This window comes from Emydura macquarii, unplaced genomic scaffold (genome assembly GCF_026122565.2).
Source record: "Emydura macquarii macquarii isolate MOO-44397 ecotype Brisbane River unplaced genomic scaffold, CSIRO-AGI_Emac_v2 contig_212, whole genome shotgun sequence".
Lineage (NCBI taxonomy): Eukaryota > Metazoa > Chordata > Testudines > Chelidae > Emydura > Emydura macquarii.
The window spans coordinates 4994548-5021393 of NW_027130349.1; the positions used below are offsets into that span (position 1 = coordinate 4994548).

Consider the following 26846-nt stretch of genomic DNA (forward strand, 5'->3'; position numbering starts at 1 on the left):
CAGATCAGAATAGAATTGGGCTCCTTGTTTCCAAAGGCATCCTGGGTCACAGGTGAAAGCAATACACACAGTCGTGTCTCTTCAGCAGTTCTAGAAGTAGAATGTTCAGAAAAGTAGAATGTTCAGAAAATCTGTAGACGACAGGCATGTAAACCCTCCATAAAACAGCACCCCTTTAATTCCAGAACACTATGGCTGAGATTCTCTAATCTGCTGTATTCAGCACAGAATCAGAAGTGTGTGTGTGGGGATGGAAAGGTGGGGCCTCATGTCAGCTTGGCTTCTCCCCAGTCCTGCCACTGGCATGGGGTTGTGGATTTGTGCCTGCCCCCTGGTGCAAATTAGATCATTCTCACCTGTTCCTACTGTAACTGCCCATGACCCTAAGGGGGCAGGAGATGTCTCAGAAGTTGGCTATAGTGATTCACTGGTCATGCCCTCTTTTCCCTAGCTTTGCTGAGGGCCATGATTGGAGGGACATAGTAGTCACTACATTCGGTTTATGCCACTTGGAGATTCCCTTATTCAGGGGAATGCTCCATTAGTTGGTAAAACTGTCTTACCCAGGAATTGAGGGAGCAGAAGATGGAGAGTTTGGCCTCATGGTCTCCAGAGTAGACTCCCACGTTCTAGCCGGATAGAGCCCTATGGAATCCAGGTTGCTCTTGCTTTGGCTTTCACGAGCTTCTGTGGAAGTGAGTAAAGAGTCCAACCTGCTCTTCAGCCTTGGAGAGCAGTCTGAGATTTATAGGACAGTCTAGGTATTGGATTCCCATTACATCAAAGGCTGCACATTCCTCTAGCCCACAAAACACTGTGAGATGGGAATTCGTGAGGCCTATGGTACCCGGGGGCATAATGTGCTGCCCTTGTACAGAGAAAGCCAAGATGTCTTTTCCAACTTCCTTAATCCAGAGTAGGTCAGCCTCTTACCTGCATGGGCTCAGAGATCTGTGTGCCACCCTCCATTATTTTTCAAGCCAAGTGGCTTCTCTGGGTCACAAATCACAACTTCCTCAGTATTTCTCCATGCTCATTGTGTTGCTTCCATCAATTAAATTCACTAAACATTCACATTTTGGCTCCAACAGCTTTAATCTGAAACTTTTCCATTTTCACATCCATGGACATCATGGGGGGTTGAATAGAGTTCAATTTTCCATTAATGGCCACAGCCGTTGTTTTTAAAATAAATTGGACAATGCTAGATGGGTGGGGCCCACAGCTCTGTAAGCACTACATTAAAAAGGCTGACTCCCTACATAGCACCACGTCTTCTCTGTTTATCTTTAGGTTATTGAAATAATAACAAAAAGAAAACGAACCAAAGGACAGATGCCTAAACAGTAGTAGTAAGAGGGAAAAAGCGATTGATGAGGAATGAATTGGTAAACAAGGCTTGATCATTTCTAATCCATCTGCATGATTCTATTTTAAATTATGATACCCAGTGGGATGTCAGCATCTTATTGTTTCAGGCCATGTGTGATGAACTGCTACTTTCTTTAAATGGAAAGTGTTTCTCTTTCCCACTACAGATCTCATGTCATTGTCACTCATTGGGTAAGGATATCTCAAAGCAGCTTGCAGAAAAGTTGGATTCCTGCAGGAGTAGACTAGGTCTGGTCTACATTTAGCTATGCCAGTATAGTCCTTGTAGTGTAGACATGGTCTATGTTAGATTTCAAAGCAGGCTAGGGGATTTAGACATAACTTCTATTCATTTCAGTTGAAGAACTGTTTCTAAATCCCCTAGAACTCTTTGGTAGCTGGATCTAGGCAAATTCAGACTAGAAATAAGGTGCAAGATCTCAACAGTGAAGTTGATTGCCCATTGGAACAACTTACCTAGGAATGTGGTGGAGTCTCTTTCACATGAAATCTTTAAATCAGGACATGGGTGTCTTTCTAAAAGATATCTTCTAGCTGAACCAGAATTATGGGCTTGATGCAGGATGTTCTATGTGCCATTATTCTATGGCCCATGCTAGGCAGGCAGTAACACCAGATGATCATAATGGCTCAATATATGAATATCTGAACTTCTTCTAAAGTTCAGAGCAGGAAGCTAAGTGGCTGTTGATTATACTTCAGTAATCTGTCAAACCAGAGATGGCTTTTCTCTTCGAATGGTCCATAGATGAAGCAAAGGAAGTACAGAGGCTTGACCTTTTCTCCTGCCTCTGAATGAGGTCTGGTCTACACTTACAATTTAAGTTGACATAGCTACAGTGCTCAGGGATGTGAAAAATCCACACCCCTAAGTGCTGTAGCTATTCCTGCCTATCCCCTGGTGTAGATGCAGGTTGGTCAAAAGAAGAATGCTTCCATCGACCTCTCTATCCTCACTCAGGGAGGTAATGTTTCTACGGCAATGGAAAACCCTCTTCTAATGCTGTAGGTTGTGTCGACACTATGGGGTTATGCCAGCATAGCTATGGTGCCAACCATGTAGATACGACCTGAAAAAAAGACAGTGGTGCGTGGGAGATGTTTGGGAAGGGGGTGACTTTGAAGCACTTTATTTCTCCCTTTCCCCATAACTATGTGTTTGGGGACAGTAACAGTCAGAAATGTGACCTGTTTAGAATGAGGGGATGGTTCATTATATGCCCGTGTCCCCGAGCACAGGAGAGAGCGTGTGATATTTCTGGAAATTAAAAATCGACAGGTTTGGCCTGCAAACTGGCTAGCTAAAATTCTATGACCCATCAAAGGACTGGTACAACTTAGTCACTACAACCGATGTAACTCCTGGCATTTGTATGGGTGGAATGCTGATTGGAGATGGGGAGATGTATGCCTACAATTTTGCATCACAGATCCAAACTGGTGCTGAATATCTTGTCCAATAGAGAGCAAAGGCTGTCTTTGGCAATTTAGCACTACTAATGCCTAGCTATAAGGACTGTTAGCACTGGAGAGTGATATATTCTGTGTATTCACAGAAAGGTGAAGCTCTAGAAGCATTACAAGCTTCCCCCACTAACGTTCTCACTCCCTGATCGGAAAGGATCACTATGCGGTGTGAGAGGATGGTTCCCTCTCCATGCCCAGACATCTCCTAGCCTAGTCTCTCAGCTAAGAATGCCCACTAGTGCAATTCATGTGTGTGCTTTTTTTTTTTTATATGGTCACCTGTCCACTGGGAAATGGACTGAGACCACCAAAACAATATCACGTAAACTACGAAACAGCCCAAGATGGTAACAGTTCACTCACTAGTGTTCTGGGCTGGATAAGAATAATTTAGAAACAAAAGCTTTACATCCAGTTACCAAACCTTGAGCCATTAATTCCCCCTTGCTATTGAGTGTTTGAGAAAAACAGGGTTACTTACCAGTAATTGTTGTTCTTCGAGATGTGTTGCTCATATCCATTCCAATATAGGTGTGTGCGCGCTCCGTGCACAGATTCCCGGAACTTTTTTCCCTTAGCAGCCCTGCAGGGTCAGCTCAGGCACCCACTGGAGTGCCGCGCTCATGGCGCGGTATATAGGGCGCTGCCGACCCCGCAGGCCCTCAGTCCTTCTTTCTGCTGACTCCGACAGTGGGGACGGAGGGTGAGTGTGGAATGGATATGAGCAACACATCTCGAAGAACAACAGTTACTGGTAAGTAACCCTATTTTCTCTCTTCGAGTGATTGCTCATATCCATTCCAATATAGGTGATTAAATAGCCATACCTTGGAGGTGGGTAGGAGTCCGTGTTAAGCCGCCCTCACCAGCACGGCTCTGCCGAAGCCCACGTCCTCTCTTGCCTGTTGTACAATGGCGTAGTGGGACATGAAGGTGTGGACCGACGACCAGGTCGCTGCTCTGCAGATGTCCTGCAAAGGCACTCTTCCCAGGAATGCCGCAGATGAAGCCTGGGCTCTGGCTGAGTGCGCTGTCACAGCTCCTGGGAGCGGCACCTTCGCCCGCTCATAGCAGGTCCTGATACATGCGGTGATCCAGGTGGAGATGCGCTGGGTGGAGACAGGTGAGCCCTTCATCCAGTCCACCACTGCCATGAACATTTGTGTTGACTTCCGGAACGGCCTGGTCCGCTCGATGTAGTAGGCCAGGGCTTGTCTGACATCCAAGAAGTGCCATCTCCACTCCTCCTCCAAACTGTGCGGTTTAGGAAAAAACACGGGGAGGAAGATATCCTGGTTACAATGAAACTGAGACACCACCTTAGGCAGGAAGGCCGGGTGGGGTCTCAGTTGGATCTTATCTTTGTAGAAGACCGTGTAGGGGAGCTCCAAGGTCAAAGCTTTTATCTCAGAAACCCTCCTAGCCGATGTAATGGCCACCAGGAAGGCTACCTTCCAAGAGAGGACGAGCAGCGGGCATGTAGCCATGGGCTTGAAGGGGGGTCCTGTCAACATGGTGAGAACCAGGTTCAAATCCCAGGAAGGCACCGGGTCACAGACCTGCGGGTACAGTCTCTCCACCCCCTTGAGGAACCTAACTGACATGGAGTGAGAGAACAAGGATCGTCCTTCTATAGGCTGGTGGAAGGCCGAAATAGCCGCCAGGTGCACCTTCAGGGAAGCCAGTGCGAGACCCTGGAGCTTTAGATGGAGCAGGTACTCCAATTTGCCTGTATGGGCAAACTGCTCGGCGGGATACCCCGGGATTCCGCCCAATAGGTAAAACGCTTCCACTTGGCCCTGTACACCACCTGAGTGGAAGGTTTCCTGCTGCCGAGCAGAACCTGCTGGACCTACAAGGAGCAGGCTCTCTCTCCCTCAGTCAACCACGGAGTCTCCATGCCGTCAGGTGGAGGGAAGCCAGGTCCGGGTGCAGCCGGTGACCCTCGTCCTGGGAGAGCAGGTCATAGCGCCTCGGGAGCTGGATCGGCGGATTGATGGACAGGTCGAGCAGCATGCTGTACCAGTGCTGCCGTGGCCAAGCTGGCACAATCAGTATCATGTCTGCTCTGTCTCTTTATTTTCAAGAGGACCTTGGGCAGGAGCGGAATGGGGGGAAACGCACACAGGAGGGACCCTGTCCAGTCTAGAAGGAACGCGTCTGAGAGGGAGCCCGGCTCGCGACCTTGGAGCGAGCAGAACTTCGGGCACTTCCTGTTCCAGGACGACGCGAACAGGTCCAGTTGGGGAACCCCCCACTTTCGGAAGATTGAAGTCACCACCTCCGGGTGTAGTGACCAATCGTGGCGGGGTAAGAACGACCTGCTGAGGCGGTCCACCTCGTCGTTCCTGACCTTGGGGAGGTGAGAGGCAGAGACGTGGAAGTCGTGCCTCACAACGAAATCCCACAGTCGCGTAGCCTCCTGGCATAAAGCCGAGGAGCACACTCCCCCCTGCCTGTTCATATAGAACACGGCCGCAGTATTGTCCGTGAGGATGTGAATCATCTTGCCCTTCAGGAACCTGAGGAAGACCTTGCAGGTCAGGCAGACTGCCCTCAGCTCCCTGACACTGATATGGAGGGCTCTTTCGTTCGGTGACCAAAGCCCCTGGGTGCTCAAGTCTTGACTGATGTGGGCCCCTCATCCCACATCTGAGGTGTCTGTTATGAGAGTCACTGAAGGAGCCAAGTCCCTGAAGGGTTCCTCCACCAGTCTAGGGAGGACAGTACCTGGGTGGGAACTGTGACCACCCTGTTCAATGAATGTCTGGTTGTACATACACTGAGGCCAACCACCCTTGAAGAGGCCTGAGTTTGAGGCGAGCCAGCCTCACTACATAAGTGCACGCCGCCATGTGTCCCAACAGCTGCAGGCAGTGCCTGGCTGTCGTCGTGGGGGACCTGTGCAACTCGGTAATTATGGCGGCCATGATCTTGAACCGAGGCCATGGGAGAAAGGCTCTGGCCTGGATAGCATCTAGGGTGGCCCCTATGAAATCTATGCGCTGCACCAGGGTGAGCGTGGACTTCTGCTCGTTGATGAGCAGCCCCAGTCTGGTGCATGTCGCGCAGGTGAGTGTTAGGCTGTTCCTCACATGAGCCCTGGACCTGCCCCGGATCAGCCAGTCATCCAGGTATGGGAAGATCTGGACTCCTTTGTGGCGGAGATAGGCTGCTACCACGGCCATACACTTCGTAAAAACCCTGGGGGTCGATGAAAGGCCAAATGGCAGGGTTGAGAATTGGTAGTGGGAACCTGCTACCACGAACCTGAGGAACATTCTGTGACCGGGGAGGATAGAGATATGGAAATACGCATCTTTGAGGTCGAAGGCAGCATACCAGTCTCCTGGATCTAGGGTGGGAATGATGGAGGCTAGGGAAACCATGTGAAACCTGATGCGTCTGATGAATCTGTTCAGACGACGGAGGTCTAATATGGGCCTCAGACCCCCCTTGGCCTTGGGGATTAGGAAGTATCGTGAATAAAATCCCCTCCCCCGTTCCTGTGGAGGAACTTCTTCTACCGCTCCGAGTGAGAGGAGGGAGTTGACTTCCTATATAAGCAGCTGCTCGTGAGCGGAGTCCCTGAAGAGGGACTGAATAGGGGGAGAGTCCGGGGAGAAGGCCATAAGTTGAAGGGCATAGCCCCTGAGGACTACGCTGAGGACCCAATGGTCTGAGGTGATGGATTCCCATTTGGCATAATAGGGCCGAAGCCTGTGGGTAAAGGGTCAGGAGAGATCCAGGGGCAATGAAGGAGTGCCACCCTCGTGCGCACCGTCAAAACCGTTTATTCCTATTGTCGCCCTTGCTTGGGCCTTGATGGGGCCCCGCCGAGGACCCCTGGCGGTCACGGCGATTGGGCACCCTGAAGCGATCCCGACCCCTCCTGGGTTGAGCGGGTCTGGGGCCTGGCCTGGGAGGCAGCGGTGGTTGCCTCTGGGCCTGAGGCCGAGATTGATGTCTTGCGGCCTGGGGGGTGTAGAGCCCTAGGGACCTAAGGGTGGCCCGGGAATCCTTTAGGGCATGGAGCTTCTCATCAGTCTTTTGAGAGAAAAGCCCTTCCCCTTCAAATGGGAGGTCCTGTATTGCTTGCTGGACCTCCTGGGATAATCCGGAAGATTGCAGCCAGGAGCAGCGGCGCATGACGATGGCCGAAGCCATCACCCTGCTGGCGGCATCTGCCGCACCGCTGGCTGATTGTAATGCTGCGTTCGCCACTGCTGCTCCTTCCTGGGTTACAGTGGCAAAGTCCGCAGCCTGATCTGGTTCCAGCACCGACTGGAACCTTTGTAGTGAGGACCACAAGTTGAGGTTGTACCTCCCCAGGAGCGCCTGGTGGTTGGCAACACGTAGCTGCAGTGGAGTAAACCTTCCAGCCGAAAAGGTCCAGCTTCTTACTGTCCTTATCTTGTATGGTGCAGCCCTGACCACCCTGTCGGTCGCGCTGGTTGACAGTGTCAACAACCAGTGTACCCGGGGCAGGGTGGGTATACAAGAAATCAAACCCCTCCTTGGGGACATAATATTTTCTCTCCACGGCTTTGGAGGTAGGAGCCACGGAAGAGGGAGTCTGCCAGAGGACCTTGGCAAGTTTCATAACCCTCTCGTGCACCGGGAAAGCAACATGCAATGGCCCCGTGAAGCCAGATGACCCAAAGAGAGGGTCTTCCTCCTCTGACATCTCTTTGAGGTCCATGCTGAGATTGTCTGCCACCCGCTTTAGCAGGTCCTGGTAGGCCGTGAAGTCAAAGAGGGGGGCCTTACGGTCCCTAGCCGCCACCTCATCTGGGGTCGGAACCCTCATCAGAGGGGTGACCCTGGTCTGGTTGGGCCGGAAGCGGGGGTGCTGGCTGGGCCATTGAAGAGTGGATGGATGCAGTGCCCTGGCCCATCTGGGTACCCCACGGCCCCCAGTACGGCCACTGCCAGGGGCCTTGGGGCCACGCTGTTGCCGGCATCGGTGCTTGCAGAGGCTGGTATGCTTGAGATCCGGAGCCGCTAGACTGTCGTTTGCGGCCCCGGGTTGCTGAACGGCCCCTAGATGACGATGAGGAGCGCCGGTGCTGACGTCTCCGATGTCTTCGGGGGAACGAGCTGCTGGAGGAGTGGGATGTAGAATTCCCCCTGCGCCTCGATCTTTTCCGGTGACGTTTCCCACCTCGGGAGTGGGAGCGGTGCTGCCTATGACTCCTCGAGATTGATCAAGAGCGTATTCTACTCCGCGGTACCGAGGCAGCCGGTGCCGAGGCCGGGGCAGGTGGTGCCGAGGCTGGCGGTGCCGGGGCCGGCGGTGCAGTGACCTTCGCCCGCGTCGGAGACGGTGACCGTTCCAGGCTACGCACTGGAGTTGAAGATTGGTGCCAAGTGAGGCTCCGCACCGAGCCATCGGAACCGGAGCTGTGATCCCTGCACGAGGCAGAACTGGATTGGCGTCGTCTTGCGTGTTTGCCTCTCGACCACCCTGGGTGCCACGGTGTCGAGGCGCTCGACGACTCAGTCAGAGCTAGGAGGGGAGCCCACACTCTCGACCCTCCTTGACCGTCTGGGGGGAGATCTCGACTCCTGACTCCTCCACCCACCGGGGCAACCCAGCGCGGGTTTACCCCGAGACGCTGGTCCTGGAGCCCTCGGCCAAGGGGGGGACGGAGGCATGGGCAGGCCCATCAGGGTGCATGCCGCCACGAAAGCCTCTGGCGTCGACAGTCCTTGCAGAGGCGCTCCCCCACCCCGAGGAGTCGGGGGAGGCTCCCTGCGAGGAGATGCCGGTGCCGGCACGTGGCTGGGGCATCTTCTGTGACGCTCCCTGATGTACTGGTCTCAGGGAGGAGTCCATATGTGTGGCCTCGGGCCGCTTCTTCTTCGGCACCGCTGGCTTCGGTGCCGATGTTGGTGCCGTTGGGGCGCTTCGCACCAAGGAGATGCTCGGTGCCGCCGGTGATCTCGATGGCTCGGAGTTCGGCTGGTGTGCGGACTCCATCAGGATAGCCTTCAGCCTGTCATCCCGCTCTTTTTGGGTGCGTGGCTTGAAGGCTTTGCAGATTTTGCATTTTTCTCGTCTGTGCTGCTCTCCGAGGCATCGGAGGCAGCGGTCGTGAGGATCACTCACAGGAAAAACTTTAGCACACATGGTGCAGGCTTTGAAGCCAGTGGAGCCAGGCATGGCTCTAATGTAGCCCCGAAGGGTGCTTGCTTATTATCTACTAACTGCTAAAGAGTTGTAAATACCACAATCAACTAAACTAAATGCTAAGGGAGGCTACTTGCGATATGCAAGAGGCAGACGTTCCAGCAACCGTCACAGGCGGAAAGAAGGAACTGAGGGCCCGTGGGGTCGGCAGCGCCCTATATACCGCACCATGAGCGCGGCACTCCAGGGGGCGCTTGAGCCGACCCTGTAGGGCTGCTAAGGGAAAAAAGTTCCGGGAATCTGTGCACGGAACATGCACACACCTATATTGGAATGGATATGAGCAATCACTCGAAGAGAGAATAAATTTTACAGCTATGATGTTTCTACATCAGTGTTTGATCTTCTGATTGTTTTTTAAAAAAATTAAACAGGCCTGTTTATTACACACACAAAATCTGAACAGGAAATGCAGAGAGTCCTGTTGTTTTCATCCATATATATGATTTTTTGAGGCATCCTCACATCAAAGGTTCAGACCATTCATTTCTCCAATTTTTCTACAAGTGTTCTTGCCACTTACTATTCTATCCCTTTTAGGTGACTATCACTTCTAATTTAGCTCATATGGAATTCACTTGTTAATTGAAGCCATATATTTTGCAGTTTCCGCCTCCATTTTTTGGTATAATTATCTTGAATTAAACTAATTGACACATTATATCTCAGACTTAACATTTGATAATATTTTCCCTGACCGTTGCATAAATATATGCTCATACTTGTCATGCTGCATGTTTCTGCATGCTGTGTTGTTGCAACAGGTTGCCCACCATAAAAGAGAAAAGCAGATACTCTGCGCCCTTCAAGGCTGGATAACAAATCTGCAGAACATAATGTTTTTAGTCATAGTATACTATAAATCCACAAACAACTTGGCAGACCTTCACAGGAACAATATATATGGAACCATTGTGTATTTTGTTGTGATCGGGAGTGGCTGATAAATCCTGAAACTGAATGTTTGTGCTGCATTATAGAGCTCTGGGGTGTGTGCTTCATAAAAACACAGTACAGAACAGTGCAACTACATGATAAAAGTTGACAATGAAATAATAGAGAGAAGGCTTCAGATTTCTCCAGACTTTGAGCCTAGAGGGCTAGCTATGTAGGGCCTCAACGTTGCTGCCTAAATGATAATTCTAGGCAGAGCGTCTTAGGCATGATGCTGGCAACTCTTATGATATCTGGTCCTTTCTTCTTAAATTCCCACCTCCTAGAGTGATGTGACTATGTGAGACTTTTGGCTTTCATTAGATGAAAGTTTCTAGCCCTCATGCTTGTGGAGAAAAGCAGGAAAACATGAGTGCACCCTAAAAGTTCAAAACCCAGAAGGCAGATAAAAAGACCCCAAGTTCATTACTGGTAAGCCTGTTCGTATGGGTCCTGAATCATGACTTTTGAATGCTCAGGGTTGGTCATCCTGAGTTATAAATAAACTGGCCTTTATTTTGATTTGTCTTTCCAAGCAATACCAGCTCCCGGTGCACGGAAGCAACTGGAAACAGGTGAACTGAAAGAAAAAGGAAAGAAAGGGACAGACTTATGTGTGCTGGGGGAGGCAGAGAGGGGATGGTGCACCTGGAAGAGAAAGCAAATGCTAACATAGAGTGTGCTCCCTTGGTGCAACCTTTTTCACCCAAACGGGGGAAAAAAGGCAATGAGGGGAACACTTCATCCTTATGGCAGTGGTTCCGAACTGTGGTTTGTGGAATTTCTTTTGTCACAGGAGTAAAGCTAAAGCATCTGTCACTTTTCAAGCAGTGTGTCTTCCTGCACATTTTAGCTCAAAGCACAATTTTGAGGGTTTTCAGAAGCTTTTATGATCAACTAAGAGTCTCTGCACTAGACCTGGCTGCTGCGTTTTTTTTTTTTTTTTTTCTTGTTTCGGATTTTTTGTTTGCCTAGTGTTTCTTTGATGTAAACTGAACCTTGATTAAAATTACAGATAATGCAGAAAGGGGAGGGGTAGCAAACAGTGAAGGAAAGAACCACAAAACAAAGTGACCTGGAGAAATTAGAGCAGCAAGGACTATAGGCAACAAAGACAGATTTGGTAATAATAAAGTCCTACACCCAAGAAAAGGATATAAATGGCACCTATACACACGTAATGAAGTAATCGCACAGCCACATCTACTGCAGCAGGACACGTTTTGGTTTTTTGGTTTTCTTACTAATCACTTCTATGTAATCAAGCACTTGATGCTTGCCACTGTAACATGCTGGCAATAGTTTAAAAAGGGAATCCCACATAAAGTCCTCATCCCATAGCCTGTGACAAACTCTGTGTCCCAGAGTCTGTGTTGCAGAGAGGAGGAATTTTGGGGCTACAGTATTCATTTATATTTCAACTGAAACAAATATCTTTCTCATAACCATAGCCAGGTGCCAACAGGATTTTACTTCTTTTGTTTTGTTGTGCTTAATACATGTTCATGCCTTACACAGCACTTTTGTCTGGCAATATGTGGATAGCATAGCATGGCATTCAGCCCATGCAGTTTGGGTTAGGACGGTGTGAAGGTATGTGGAGTGACCCACAGGTATCTTCTGCTGGAAATCCCTTTTTTTAATATCTGCAATTTGGTGTAATTAGTCCAGCCCAAAGGTGTTGCCAACCCCCCTTCTTTCCTCCCATATACTTTAGAAATATATTGATAACTCCTCTCTGGCAGGGGGAGGACGTGAGTTTGGGCTTTTTCAGACAGATGATGCTTCTCTTAATTCTGTATATGAATCCTTGATGCTATATAGTAGATTTAAGGCTTTGTCTACATGGGGATGCTCAGAAAGTTAAGACAAATGAACTGAAGGTGTGAAGTTAAAGCCCTGGCTGAACACTGTTATTCAGAAGTAAAGTGGTCTTAGTTTGTTTAGCTCAATCCCCTTTGAAGGAGGGACTAAGGCCACCTTGCTTCTGAATGAGAGCATTTAATGCACTTTAACTTCACACCGTGAGTTAATTTGTCTTCATTTTCCTAAATGCCTCGATGTAGACCAGGCCTCACATTGATGCTTATAGGCCCGAAGGTATGACTGTGATCAACTGCTCAGCTTTCTTGTATAACGCAGGACATAGAACTTCCCTGAATTAATTCTTGTTTGAACTAGACTAGAGAATATCTTTTAGAAAAACATCCAGTCTTGGTTGTGAAATTTATAACTATTGGTAAATGGGTCCAAGTGGTCAATTACTCTCACAATTTGCAATCTACATCTAACCTGAATTTAGAAGGTGAATCTAGACAACAATTACATCTTGTTATATCTTGGCATATTATGAAATACCTGTTCCTCATGCAGGTACTTAGAGACTGTGATCAAGTCACCCCTTAACCTTCTCTTAGATCTGCTAAATGGACCAAGTTCCTTGCCTCACTGTGAAAGGTTCTTGCTCCTGTAGCTATACTACTACTAGCGTGCTAGTTCAGATGAGAGCTAGTGCAAGTATGTTTGCGTGAGCTGGGAATCTGTGACAGAGTGCTGGGCAGTAACCCCTTAGCTAGCCCTGACACGCCAGCCGCAATTGAGTGAGGTAAATTGGAGTGGGCGAGGAACACCTACACCTGATTGGTGAAAGGGAAATAGCTGTCTGCCTAATTAGCCAAGGGCTATATCCAAGCCCAGCTGAGGGAAGTAGAGGGAAGGAGAAACCAGGGGAGCAGAGGCTCTGCCTGCCTGCCGAAGCTCCTAAGGCAGCTAGCCAAACTGTATGTTGTAAGAAGGTGGTGGGACTGCGCACTGTAAATAAACTACACTGGACTGCTAAACCAGAGGGTTGTGGAGTCATTCGTGACTAAGATGATGGCTGAAGCCGAGGGGCTGCAGTGGAGAAAACCTTCCAGAGTCAGACCCTTAGATCATAGAGTAGATATGGCCTAAGAGAGATTTGTTTTGTAACTGAGCCATCCATTTTTACCTGCCAGCTGAACTAGAACCAGTCCCTTGTAGCTTCAGGTGTAGGCACTGACAGCAATCAAAGCCATTTAAATCACCTCAGACTCCTTTTCAACAACTCATACTTCACAAATAGTGACAGCTTGTTACTTTCAGAAGGATTCTTTCTCACTGCTACCTCCTGGGAGTTTTTCTTCTCTGCTCTACTAACACTTGGCAATTTTTCATAGTATAGTACAGGCAGACCGTGGGCCAAATCCAGACCTCCAGATACTTTTGAACAGACCCTGAAATCTTTTTATTTACTTAATAAAAATAACAATTATAATATTTTTCTCTGGAGTCTGGACCTTGATCAAGAAATCAGGACCTTGACAAAAAATAATTGCCTACCCCTGGTGTAGTATTTCCCTTTAGTCTTGCATTACCATCACTTGTTGAAAACCCAGTATTTGCTCTTCAGTAGCGTAGCTCTGTCATCCAGCCATTTACTAATGATCTCCATTATTCACAAATCAGTTAGCCTCCCTCTCAGTAGGTTATTACAGTAAAAAGTTCCTTTTGCAAAGGTTTAGAGTGTGCATACTTCTGTATTTTTGTAAACTGAAGAAAGCACACTGGATTTTCTTCACGCAAACTCCTTCCATTGAAATAAAAATGTAAGAACGAAGTAGAGGCATGCACAATGGGGAAGCAGGGGCTATAATTGTTGGGGGCCACAGGGCGGGAAGAGTTTGATCCTCCCGGGGGGTGGGAGGGGAGGGGAAAGAAAAGAGCTCTTCTTGGAGGCATCTCCAAAAGGGGTCAAATTTAAATTCCTGTGCATGCTCCTGGAGCTAAGGATGGCCTGAATGCCATTGAGGCCACAGTCCCACTACATGTTACATGAAAGCAGACCATTGTGCCTGCCTGGAGCCCCTCTGAAGTCAAAGGGTAGAGAAGTCCACCTGTCTGGAAGAAGCTTAGCATTAGGACTTATGTAAGTTCATGCTCCTACGTCAATGACGACAGGTTTGGGGTTGAAGGTTTTGTTGTGACTGCTGGTTTTTTTTTTTTTTTTGCAAGTTACAGAAGAACAGAAAATTGACAGTTTGTATAAATCATAAATAAAGCCAGAAATGGCAACAGTAGTCAGCAGCTTTCTATGTCCCAGAGGAAGACAACGCCGACGACAAAAAACCCTCTACAACACAAGGGGGATAGCACTGAAGAGTTTTACTTGCTTTTACAGGGGCAACATATCTGCTTTTTTAAAGTTTTAAACCTGTGTATGGTAGAGTGTATGGTACATAATCTCAAAATATTATGAATTATATAGAATGAATTATTTCCCAACCTACTTTAAGTCAAAACTCAAATTTTGTAAATCATTTCCATACAAGACAAAGGCAAACACTCAGCATTTTTTGTTTGGTACAGATTTCCTTTATCACTTCAGCTTGTGGTTTCACAGGCATGGGGAGAGAAAGGGGAAATATTATCCTTTGGCGTAACCATCACTATACTGACCAAGCTTTATGCTTCGATATTTAGTGTCAATATGGCTTTATATGTTTCTAAGTGAACAGTGCAACATTTATCTTTTAAGTATTTATTCAATGTTCAAATAGTACCTGAACATTATTCCAGATAAAAGCAGAAATCTCCAGCAATCAGATTTCATCCCAGAAACCTATGTAAACTGTAGATCGGGACTGGGTAGCATCAGAGAAGACAACCGGCATGAGAGCATGATTTAATAACATCTCTAATGACTGTTGTCATCCTTTAGCTGGTATTTTGCAACTACAATACCCTTTTTCCCTGCCAAACTATAAAGCAATATAAAAATCAAACTCAAGGCAAATGAAGTCTTTATACACATGTAAGACTTCCTTATATTTTTAGACAGTCCCATTATTAAAAACACAAAAAACTCATCAATGAAAAAGCTTGAAGTACATTCATAATTTAAATTAAAGGGACACTGACAAGGCTGGAAGGACTAATTTTAGGCCTGCCAGCTGTGTTTTGGTTTGTGAGCCTGTGCATGTGACTGTCCTTCTGCTACATGACGAAGCAGGCAGAGTATTGAAATGTAATAATTACAAAATAAATGCTGCACAGGCCTTTTGCATTCTTCAGTTCTTTGCCTCCTTACAAGAATGGAGAAGACTGGCAAAATCAAGGAACAGTAGCATGTCAGATGGGAGAACCTAGTGTCATGTCTTTCCAGTGAATGAGCAATGCTGGAGCACATCTTAGAGACACCATTTCATTCTCTCTCCCTCCATCTTCTCCCCTCCTCCCCCCCACCCAAAAAAAAAAAGAAAAATCAGGTTGGAATTTGACAACTTTGTTTTTATATACTATATATAGAGAGAGGTTTAATTGTAGCTTTAAGATACTGCTAATTAACTCTTCTAAAATGGAGAAGGAGCAAATAATGCTAAATAAAATTCCCATTCATCCCAACTCTTTTTACACAATCTTTCCAAACTCTGCAAAGCAATCTTTCATGCATGTTTTCTTGTTGCCAGGCTAGGATTAAAGGGGCAGGGCTGCAAATAGAGTGGATTGACATTCCTGTTAGGAACTTTGACTGAGGTGATTCCTGGTATCACTGAGGAAAATAACAAATAGCTTTAAATAAAAGTGAAAAAAGATTCGTATATTTATATCTTTGTCTGTTCCACTCCTTCTCCCCATTCCTATACTCTGCTCCTGTGCCAATTCCATATCCATAAACAAACTCAAGCATACAGAGATGAGATTGCAGTTGGAGTTTCCTAGCTGAGATCTGTTTTCAGATTAATTTTTGTACATCACAGAGGTTAAGTATTTGATTTTATTGGAGTTTGTTTCCGGCAAGCTGAGGATCAGGTGGATCAGCACTGCAGAATGTTGGACATCTGTGATATATAGATGTATAAAAATAATTTCATTCTTTACTCTCCAATACATGTCCTTCAGCATGTGAGCATAGCATATATAATGCTGGAGAGCCAGAGTGATTCTGTCCAGCTTTTCTAGTTGGACAGCCAGACCCATATAAATTGCAGAAAACAAACTGTTAAAACTCCAGTACTGAAATGTCTATAAAGGTACTCGGCCGTATGTAACAATTTAGATGGCCATTGATTAAATTTCGCACAGTCAATCATATTTAAAAACTAAAATTTACCAACATGAGGCGTCTCCCTTGTCAATGCCTTAAGACACCAATTATACTGCTCAATCCTACTCTTGATTTTATAAAATACTGTTTAAGATATAGCACGATAAAATGTGCTGCTTATACACTCTAACATAGAGCACAGAAATACAACACTACAAAGTGCAAATCTAACCATCTCCACTGTGGGAAAAGTGCGAAGGTTAAAAATATGCATGTGGCTTAACACAGGACATTTACAAACCATTACACATAAATTGTGAACTAAATGCTTTCATCTTTATCACATACAAGACTGAAAACATGGTCAGCTGCTGATTCATCTCTTGTAGTAATTGTGTAATCTTCAGAAAGGTAAAAGATGGTGAAAAATCAGGGATAAAAAACAAGTGTCCAAAAATGATCCCATTTACTACTTTTCCAGTAGTTATGTTTTCAAGAAGTAAACACAGAAAGTCACCTTGGTCTTCAACATCAGTAAATGATATCCTCTCAACTAGCCAAACTAGCCACGTGGAGCAGAACCAAATCAAGGTCACACACACAGGCACCCTCCAGGAAAAAGTGCACTTCCAATAGCAGATACAAAAATAAATTGGCACGCTCTTTTTTGACACAGTGAAGATATCTTTTTAAAAGCTTTTCCACAATGTTAATAAGACATTTTTGAAAGTCAAAGCATGGCTGCAGCAGAGCACTACAAGAATGCACTTGACTTGCTTGCAAAGTGTACAGGCGATTGTATGATAGGTGGGAATGGAGGCTGCCGTTTAATTTTTGTTCTTGCATGACTGAAGTGGGTAATTAATTTTACTCCCTTGGTCCACAGGGTAAGAGCTCTGGCATCAGTTATTAATTATTCACCAACATGCATCTCATTCTTCACCTGCTCTGAGTAGTTAACTGTACTTGACTGCATCTAGTCGGAGAGTCAGTGTTCCTGATATGTTGCTGGAAAAATTGTGTGTTTGGAGAGAGAGAGAGAAGTTTGGTATTGAGTCCTATTTTTGCATTTCCAGTAGTAACTGCAGCTCGACAGAGCTGAATTGAAACAGTCTTAAGCCCCCTTCCTGGAAGGGCAGCCTGTGCTAAGAGTTCTGGATCAAACGTCTATAATGTGGCATCACTTCATGTTCAGGCAGATGGAGAGCAAATTCCAAGGCCACTAACACTGGAAATTCGAAGGCTATCAGCTCTCGCCTGTTCAGTCGGAACTTCTCTTCCAGTTTCTGTAACACAGCCAAGTTAAAAAACAAAGTCTTAGTGCATTAGGATACCAGTTTCTTGTATCTTCTTACAGATGACAGCACTCAAAATATTTACCAGTAAACATTCTGCTCTCACTCGCTTATTGCCTATTCATGAAGTCTAGTTTTGGGGACAGCGAGAGAACTGTGTACCTGGTACTGAATCTTGCTAGCTATGAAACAGATGGGAGTTGGCCTCTGCACCATGGGAAGATGCAAGAAGCTGTGCCAGCAGTGCAGAGCCCATCTGTAACTGAAGTCCCTATGCTCTCGAGTGCAGGGACTGCTCCCCTGGTAGTGCTCAAGCAGGCACAAGTCATCCCAAAAAGGGTGGAGAAGAAGGGGGGGGAAAGGCCTCTTATATTCTCTGTACTGGTTGAAAGAGCTGGCTGGCCATGAGTGGAAGAGCACACTATGGCCTTCAGAGGAGTGGAGTGGAGCCACTGGCTCCCGTTGGGAGTGCACAAGGCTCGCAGATCTCTCTCTGAGGCAATGTGGCTCTGCACCATCTGTATTTTGGACCTGTGCCGAATAGGTGCAATCTGACCCCCTTTCTCAAATTGGAACAAAATATATTTTCTTCTCTTCTGACAACACTGTCTACTGAAAACCTTTGTTCCTACTATGCCAAGCTGAGCATGCCACGTGCCAGCTCATGATCTGTACATGTCCAGCGGCCTTATTTATTAAGTCCCAAATTGGTCAGTAGATAACCAACTACCAGGACCAACAAACCAGACTAATTTCTCACCAGAAGGGCAGTTTGTTCACTTTACAAAACTTATCTGAACATGTGTATTTTTAATAAACCATAGATGGTGCACATGTGGCATTTTCTGTCATTTCATTCATTCCATTTCTTTCTTTTGCAGCAAAACAAAATCTGATTTTCTTGCAGAGACCATTGAGCCATGAACAACTATCAAATGAGAGCTGTCCTGGAGAAAAGGCTCAACTGCTCTCTCTTGCAAGAAATTGACACAAATGTTGGTGACTTTCCTAACACAATAACCCCATCTGTCACATGAGTTATTAATTACACCTATTCACAAGATGGGCCCGCACCTGAGTGGGTTTTTTGTTGCAAGCTGAGAAGGTATGTTGGACTATGCTACTGTGGGGAGAAAAGGGAATTCTTAAAAAATTGTTCCCACGTTAATATTAGATCTCTTTGAGCCTCTTCATATCTCAGAGGCAAAAGATAACATCTGCAACAATAATTGAACAGTGAAGAATAGAAGCTGCACCACCCCCAAAGGGAGAAGATCCTGATTTCATAGGTGGCTTTCTGCTGTAATTTGTCTGTTCTGCTGTTTCTGTTTGGACTTATACCCCAGTGGAATGTAATCGGTTGTTTTGGGGTTTGCTCTTTTTCCTCCCTTCTGACCCGCCCATTTCACCTTTTGCTGAGTTTGTGGTACCACTTAGACTCTTTGATGGTAGATTGAACAACCACGTCAGAAGGGAAGCTCAATATCTACTCAGTCAAAGCGTCAGAGGGGTAGCAGTCCCAGGACCAGATCTTCAGCTGCCCTGAGGCTGTTCTAACTTAAGTTGACTATCAAACCAGCTCAATGTTCCCAATCAGGCTGGCATAAAAGGTGGCTTTAAGCCATCTATGGCTGCCCCATCCTTCCTCCCAATTCTCTTGTACCTTGCACCATGTGTTTGGCTGGAGGCTCAACTTCTAGTTCAGCTCTTCTGTAAAGTTATACAAGCTCAGTATTTAAGTAGTTGCAACTGGGTCAGAGACTTAGAACATTTTCTTCCCTCTCTGATCTAATGAAAACGTAAGTTATGGAAAGGGTCAGAAGATTGAATACTTTACTATGGAGAAGGTAAGTCACACATGAAGTGCTTTGATGGCAATAGTATTCTATCACCTGACCTCTGAAAACTTAATCTGCAGAATGAAATCAGAGCTATAGGATAGGGGGATTCTCAAACTTCTTTATCATGTACACCATATGTTCTTAGTGTCTCATGGAGACCTCCTAGCCACTTAGACGCATCAATTAACCTTCCCAGCCAGTTGTAATTGCACTGACCATTTCTCCTTCCACTTGTGATCAAGTAATTTCCCTGGTACACCTATCAAAATTGTGCGTGCCTGCACACGCACAATGTACGTTAAGTATATATTTAGTTGTTGTCGTCTTTGAATCTCATTTAGCAGCTGGAAGTCATGAGGACAGCCAAGATCGTGTTATTATCCAGCTTTGAGAACCACAGTTTGAGAACTTCTGTTGTGGAAAATGTTAGTGGCCTAAGGATACTTACGTCTATAAGATGCTTAACTTCATGTTTTCTGAGGTCACTGCCAATTTTGGCTGCTAGTAGGACACACGCTCCAGCACAAAGCTTTCTGTTCTGTTTGTTTAGCTTCCCTTTGAGAGCTAGCTTCTCAAAGTAGACAAAGGCCATGGCCACAGTGGGTTCCTCAAAGCCACACTCTTCTTGAGCTAGTTTGCGCATCTCTCGCTTCAGGCTGAGGAAAGAGAACACAGACATGCTGTGTGAGCTGACCCAGAATTCACAGATTAAAGCCAAGAGACACTTTCTTTTAAAACAACTTTCCGATAAGGGACTTTCATGCACAAACAAATGGTTGGGTGCGGGGAAAATGCAAGTTACATGGCTCGTATCTTTCTGCATTCTATTTGAATATAATTCAAGTCCCTCAATAAATATTCATTTCTGGCTTTTCAGCTATGAGACGCAAGTTGAAAGCCTTCACTAAACATGATTTAGCAGAACCATTAAGGTACATATGCCCGACTGAGTAGCTGCGATCTACTTATTGTAATCATTGCCCTTTCCTCTCCTCTTCCCCCTTTTCTGTTTGACCCGTTTTGTAGCTTGTCAAATTTAAATGGTAATTTCTTCAAGCTACTCTGGTACTGCCTCTTTAGTTACTTCTGTAAAGCATAAGTACGCTATGGGGACTTGAGAATAATAATAATTTGAAGGTTCAAGGGAAAGTGTTTCCCTCTTAAACGGCAGCTCATATAATAGTGAAGTCATAATTCCAGTCTGCGGTGTTTAAGAATGATGGGATAACTAGAAATTCAGTATTACATCTTCACTGCAACACTGAATAGAAGGGAAACCCTATCTATAAAGTAAGTGTTGGGTCGTATCTATCGCAGTTTGTTATCTCAGTGTTTCCTAATCCAATCCTACCTTTTAGCCACATTATTTGGGTACACACAGAGTCTAATATCGCCCTTCCTCAAAGTCTGATTAAGCTTTTAGTACCATTAGTTCTGAGATTTTCTGTCACTGTCATGGCCCTCATAATATAGTGGATGTCCAGCTCAGATCCACCATCCCTTTAGGGATTTTTTTCACTTAACTGGCAAGACTTCTATACCTACAAACAGACTCTCAGACTTCCCTATCTTATTTACTCAGCTCACTAGTCAAAGCAAGCACCTGGGTTTATTGTGTGCCTTTGAAGGTCATTGTTTCTGAAAATCAATTATTGTAATATAATGTAATGTAACCATAGCAACAACACGTCCACTAAAATGTGAGCATAGTTGCATGCAGTGACAGGCTTAAAACACGTCATTGTGCATCGTACCTTCTTATTTTACTGAGGGTTAACCTGATGTGGGGGAACTTCTCCTTGAAGGTCTCATTCATATCCTTCTTGAGATCGGATGGCTTCACATACTCAATTACTGTAGTCTGTAACAGATCAGTAGAAACAGATTAATTATCATAGTTTCTAACAGATTGCTTCAAAAAACTAAATGGTGATTTGCATGTCAGTTATGGGGAAATAAGTCAATTAGCAAAACAGAGTTTGTGGTTGATCTGTAAGAACAAGTGAACTGAAAGCTAGAATAATGACTGCTCAGCGCAAATAACCACAAATCACTATAATGATCAGATACATGTTAAGATACTTTTTCAAATGACATGTTGAAAATGAGTTCCAAATACGTGGGTGGATGGAGCCCAGGTAATAAGTATTATTGTTAAGACAAAAACCAAGACATAAGTCATTACAGTAACTGATTTAATGAACTTAAGTTTTGTGTGCATGGCTCTATTCAGTTCTGAAGCATACTGCTGATTTTCCTTCAAGCTTAACTATTTTGCCTTTTCAGAATTTGCACCTTTCTTTAAATATACATGTTCACGAGCCTAAATGACAAGGGAATTCAATGTGCTATAAGATGAGGTTGCATGACTTAGCTTAGAGTGTTAATAAGAAGGTAAAAGAAATGTTTAGTCAGTCTGCATAATTTTAAGAACATCTTTGTGACAGCTTCTTCAGTCTGGTGAGATCCCCTCTCCTTTTTGTCATTAAAGGAGTTGCACTGTAACCTAGAGCCCAGGCAGTGAAAGATTCTCCCTATGTGAAGAAAAGAACTCTTGACTATTGAGAAGGATGCCAGAGTGTTATCTGCTATCTAGAAAACTGCCTCTCTTGCATTTCTCTCCTGTCTTTAAGATCTTCCTAAATTCCTCTGTCACTACTTTGTTGGCCAAAAATGGCCAGATCAATAATGCACAAACATTTTATGTTGGAAAAGGATGAGATTTCTTGATTTTTTTAAAACTGTTTTCACTTGAATAACGGACACAACTGAGAGAAACTCTAACTGATGCAATTATGGAGCAACAAATGTCTGGTCCTGATCTGCTAGTCCTATTATTTCCTCTCAAAGTCAAGTACAGAAATTTATAAAAGCACAAAATATACAATGCAGGGCATGCATCTGTTGTGAGAAAACTATACTTCTTGGGTGCTACAGGTACTTGGCCTCCTGCCTGATTACCCTGCCAAGGCATGTGGGTCTATCACTTATGTATTATTCCATGTAGCATATCCTGTCTACCTCCCAATAAAGCCAATGATGACGTCTCTTTTCTAATTCCTGTTTTGTTATAACATGGATTAATCTTTGGCTTCCTCTCCAGACAATGCTAGGGGGGAAAAGCAACTGGTACGCCAAACTGGCAGGCACAATTGATAAACCTGTTTTGGTTGTTACAGCCCATGAGGATTATTTAAAAAGTTAAGCCTAGCAGTATTCAATCCTTATGGGAGCCAAAACCAGCTGAAGAGGAGTGGGCTACATACATTTGAGGTATCTTCAGATAACTAACCAACAAGTGGTATGGGGGAAAAACGTAATTCTCCTTTCATTTCTAATCATAAGAATGGCCATACTGGATCAGACCAATGGTCCATCTAGCCCAGTATCCTGTCTTACGACAGTGGCCAAAGCCAGGTGCTTCAGAGGGAATGAACAGAACAGATAACCATTGAGTAATCCATCCTATCACCCAGTCCCCACTCCCAGCAAACAGGCTAGGGTCACTTCAGAGCATGGTTTTGCATCCCTGCCCATCCTGATTAATAGCCATTGATGAACCTATCCTCCATGAACTTATCTAGTTCTTTTTTGAACCCTGCTCTAGTCTTGGCCTTCACAACATCCTCTGGCAAAGAGTTCCACAGGTTGACTGTGCGTTGTGTGAAGAAATACTTCATTTTGATTGTTTTAAACCTGCTGCCTATTAATACATTTGGTAAGCCCTAATTCTTGTGTTATGAGGAGTAAATAACACTTCCTTATTTCCTTTCTCTATACCAGTCATGATTTTATAGACCTCTATCATATCCCCCCCTTAGTTTTCTCTTTTCCAAGCTGAAAAGTCCCAGTCTTATTAATCTCTCCTCATATGGAAACTGTTCCATACCCCTAATAATTTTTATTGCCTTTTTCTGTACCTTTTCCAATTCCAATATATATTTTTTGAGATGGGGCTATCTGATCTGCATGTAGTATTCAGGATGCGGGTGTAGCATGGATTTATAAAGAGGTACTATGATATTTTCTGTTTTATTATCTATCCCTTTCCTAATAATTCACAACATTGTTAAGCTTTTTTGACTGCCACTGCACACTGAGTGGGTGTTTTCAGAGAATCATCCACAATGCCTGCAAGATCTCTTTCTTGAGTGGTAACAGCTAATTTAGACCTCATCATTTTATATGTATAGTTGGGATTATGGATTATGTTTTTCAGTGTGCACTATTCTGAATTAATCAATATTGAATTTCATTACCATTTTGTTGCCCAGTCACCCAGTTTTGCAAGATCTCTTTGTAACTCTTCGCAGTCTGCTTTTGGACTTATCTTGAATAGTTTGTATCATCTGCAAATTTTGCCACCTCATTGTTTACCCTTTTTCCTAGATCATTTATTAATATGTTGAACAGTATTAGTCCCAGTACAGGTCGCTGGGGGCCATCACTATTTACCTCTCTCCTTTCCAAAAACTGACCATTTATTCCTACCCTTTGTTGCATATCTTTTAACCAGTTCCTGATCCAGGAGAGGATATTCCTTTTTATCCCATGACATCTTACTTTGCTTAACAGCCTTTGGTAAGGGACCTCATCAAAGGCTTTCTGATAAATCTAAGTACACTATATCCACTGGATCCCCTTATCCATGAGCTTGCTGACCCCCTCAAAGAATTCTAGTAGATTGGTAAGGCATGATTTCCCATTTCAAAACCATGTTGACTCTTCTACAACAATCATGTTCATTTGTGTGTCTGATAATTCTGTTCTTTACTATCATTTTAACCAATTTGCCTGGTACTGAAGTTAGATTTACTGTCTAGTAATTGCCGTGAGCGCCTCTGGAGCCTTTTTTTAAAAAACTGGTATCACATCAGCTATCCTCCCATCTGGTGCAGAAGCTAATTTAAATGATAGGTTACATACCACAGTTGTTAGCTCTGCAATTTCACATTTAAATTCCTTCAGAACTCTTGGGTGAATACCATCTGGTCCTGGGACTTATTACTGGTTAATTTATCAATTTGTTCCAAAACTTCCTCTGACACCTCAATCTGGGACAGTTCCTCAGATTTGTCACCTAAAAAGAATGGCTCAGGTTTGGAAATCTCTCTCACATCCTCAGCCATGAAGACCGATGCAAAGAATTCATTTAGTTTCTCTGCAATGGCCTTATCTTCCTTGAATGCTCCTTTAGCATCTCGATCGTCCAGTGGCCCTACTGGTTGCTGAGCTGGCTTCCTGCTTCTGATGTTTCTATTTTCCTAAATAGGTTTCAACTTTCACTTTTAAAGGATGCCTTTTTGCCTCTACTTCCCCTTGACTTCTATGTTTTACTCAAGTAAGGACTATGGCCCATATGGTTTAAATAAGAAAACTAGAATTATAAGAACAATGTACAGGCCTATAATTATATTCTGAAATTAGTGAAACCGCTGAGGATGTGGCCCTATTTGTGTAAAATTCCACTTTGTTCAGATCATCCCGTCACATTCTGTCTCTCCCTCCCCCTATTAATTGATCTTCACATCCATAAAGGGGGAAAATTCTACAAGCTTGAAGCTGCCAAACTTTAACGATAAATGCCTGCTAACTAATAAAACTTTAATTATAAACCAGAGCTCAACACATACTGAACAAAATGTCCACTGCTGACACAAGACTCGCTTTCAGCTCCTCCGACTTCTGCACTTGTGAAAGCAATAATTAAAGATGTATGCCATTCAGGACTGCAAACATATTGGAATCTGTAAACAGTAGGTCTACAACTGCTGTGGTTGCTTTCCAGTGGTCTGTTAATACTAAAATGGCTATGCACGTTCAGAAAATTACATGTTTACCTCTCACAACTCCAGTTGCAATCTGCTTTAACTGTAGCATATGGTGATTTGTAGACACTTTCTTCCTCTGACATTTTAACTTGAAACAATTATACTATCAAATTATCGAATGGAGCCCAAGTCTGCTTCCACTCATGCCAAAGTAAATCAGAAGTAACTCCAATGAAGTCAATCGAGTTGCACCAGTTTTATTCTATTCTAAGAGAAATCAATATCTCTGGAATCACACTGGCATCTTTAGAAGCCACTCACTCACTCTCTAGGGTGCAGCCAGTGTTCTGCAAATCCAGAACAAAGAGGAAGATAATAAAAAAGATGAAATTCATATTTATTAGAGCAGCACCTTCCTAATGCAGGCAGAATGCTTTTCACAGATACTATCAAATTCTGTTTGTTTTGTTCCAAAGCAGAGCTATCCTATTAAGACATCATAAAATAGCATGTAACAAAAAACAAGAGTTTTGGGCATGGTTTTGGAATGCCTAATTTTACTCATATGAGTCGTCCCGTTGATTTATGTGGGACTGCTCACGTGAGTAAAGTTACAGAGGTACTTAGGACCCCAGTCCTACGGGCATTTAAGTCTAAGCTGTGCTTACAGGATGGCATAATCTGAATGTCAAAGTGATTCCAATACTATAGGTCCATATAACAGGATATCAGAAAATATTTTGCCTGGTATTCTACCTAGTAAAATGCCAGCATCCGTCAGCTTGCAACACTCTGGAAATCTCTGTAAATGGGTATTAAAACTACCTTAAGAGCAGTTATACCAATTTACATCACTTACATAAAAAATAATCCTCCAGGGTCAAGGTGAGTAATGGTCAATGCTGTTTCTCCTCAAGTTATTCTAGTATTCCTTTTAGATGTTTGGAAACCTCCCAGCCTCAGCTAAAGGTAGGACCCCTGGGCTTTTTATGATCAACACGGGGTAGTGCCAGCAGGAGCTGGGGCAGCACAGGCTGTTTGCAGAAAACAGCAGCTACCTAAGGTGCATGGGGAAGGAGAGAGTGTGCGTGTCTGGCCATCCAACATCCTGACAGACTAAAGGAAACCTGACGAAGTCAGTCAGTGTGGGAGAAGAGCCCGATGTGCGAGCGGCAGGCCTGGAACACATGACCCAGCTTTCACAGCCGTAAAGGAGAGTACTGAGGACACAAGCCTGATAAACGTACACCTATGTGTTCAGGGTTAGCAGCTTGTTGTTCCAGACTCGTGAGGTAAATTCGCCAAAGGTAATGGAGGCTTTGCTGATTCTCACATCAAATTCTCTATCAAGGTTAAGTGAGCTAGTTAAAGTTGAGCCAAGATAGCAGGAGTGATCCAACTTAGATTTTAGGTGGGATGTTGGTGCCCTGTGACACAACTGGTTTCTTGATACTGATTACCATGCTGAACTTGATACATGCATCAGCGAACTTATTCATAATGATCTGCAATTCATCAGGTGAGTTAGAGATGAATGCAGCATCATCTGTGAAGAGCAGATCCCAAAGAGTGAGCTGGGTGACGTGTCTTTTTTGCTTTGAACTCGTTTGGTGGTGAACAAGCTGCCGTCCCTGAAGAGCTGTCCCTCTGTGCTGATCACTCCTCCTTGCCATCAAGCAAATGGGTAGTCAGCCCATCTCTACTCTTTTTCTAGCTGTCTTTTGATTTGCTGCTAGGAGGGGAGGGGGAGAAAGGCTATAGGGCATAGGAAGTAGTATAGGTAAGGGTAAACCTGAGTAAACTTGAGTTTACCCATGTCTCATTGGGGAAATATAGAGTTTAATTTAGGTTAAGTTACCCACTTCTTTTCTTTCTTACCACACCACTAGG

General features: G+C 44.7%; 1 protein-coding gene and 1 long non-coding RNA gene across 2 annotated transcripts in view; one reads left to right on the forward strand and one right to left on the reverse strand.

The window, feature by feature from the left end:
• Nucleotides 1–21926, forward strand: part of LOC137152161 (uncharacterized) — a 32199-nt gene extending 10273 nt beyond the window's left edge. The window contains exon 2 of the long non-coding RNA XR_010919458.1: nucleotides 21677–21926. This is a non-coding gene — a long non-coding RNA (uncharacterized lncRNA). The remainder of the gene's footprint in view (nucleotides 1–21676) is intronic.
• Nucleotides 14153–26846, reverse strand: part of CABLES1 (Cdk5 and Abl enzyme substrate 1) — a 95201-nt gene continuing 82507 nt past the window's right edge. Inside the window, exons 8-10 of the mRNA XM_067546693.1 lie at nucleotides 20940–21046; nucleotides 19634–19841; nucleotides 14153–17335 (exon numbers count right to left, since the gene is read on the reverse strand). Coding sequence (XP_067402794.1) covers nucleotides 17195–17335; nucleotides 19634–19841; nucleotides 20940–21046 — 456 coding nt within the window. The 3' untranslated portion in view covers nucleotides 14153–17194. The remainder of the gene's footprint in view (nucleotides 17336–19633; nucleotides 19842–20939; nucleotides 21047–26846) is intronic.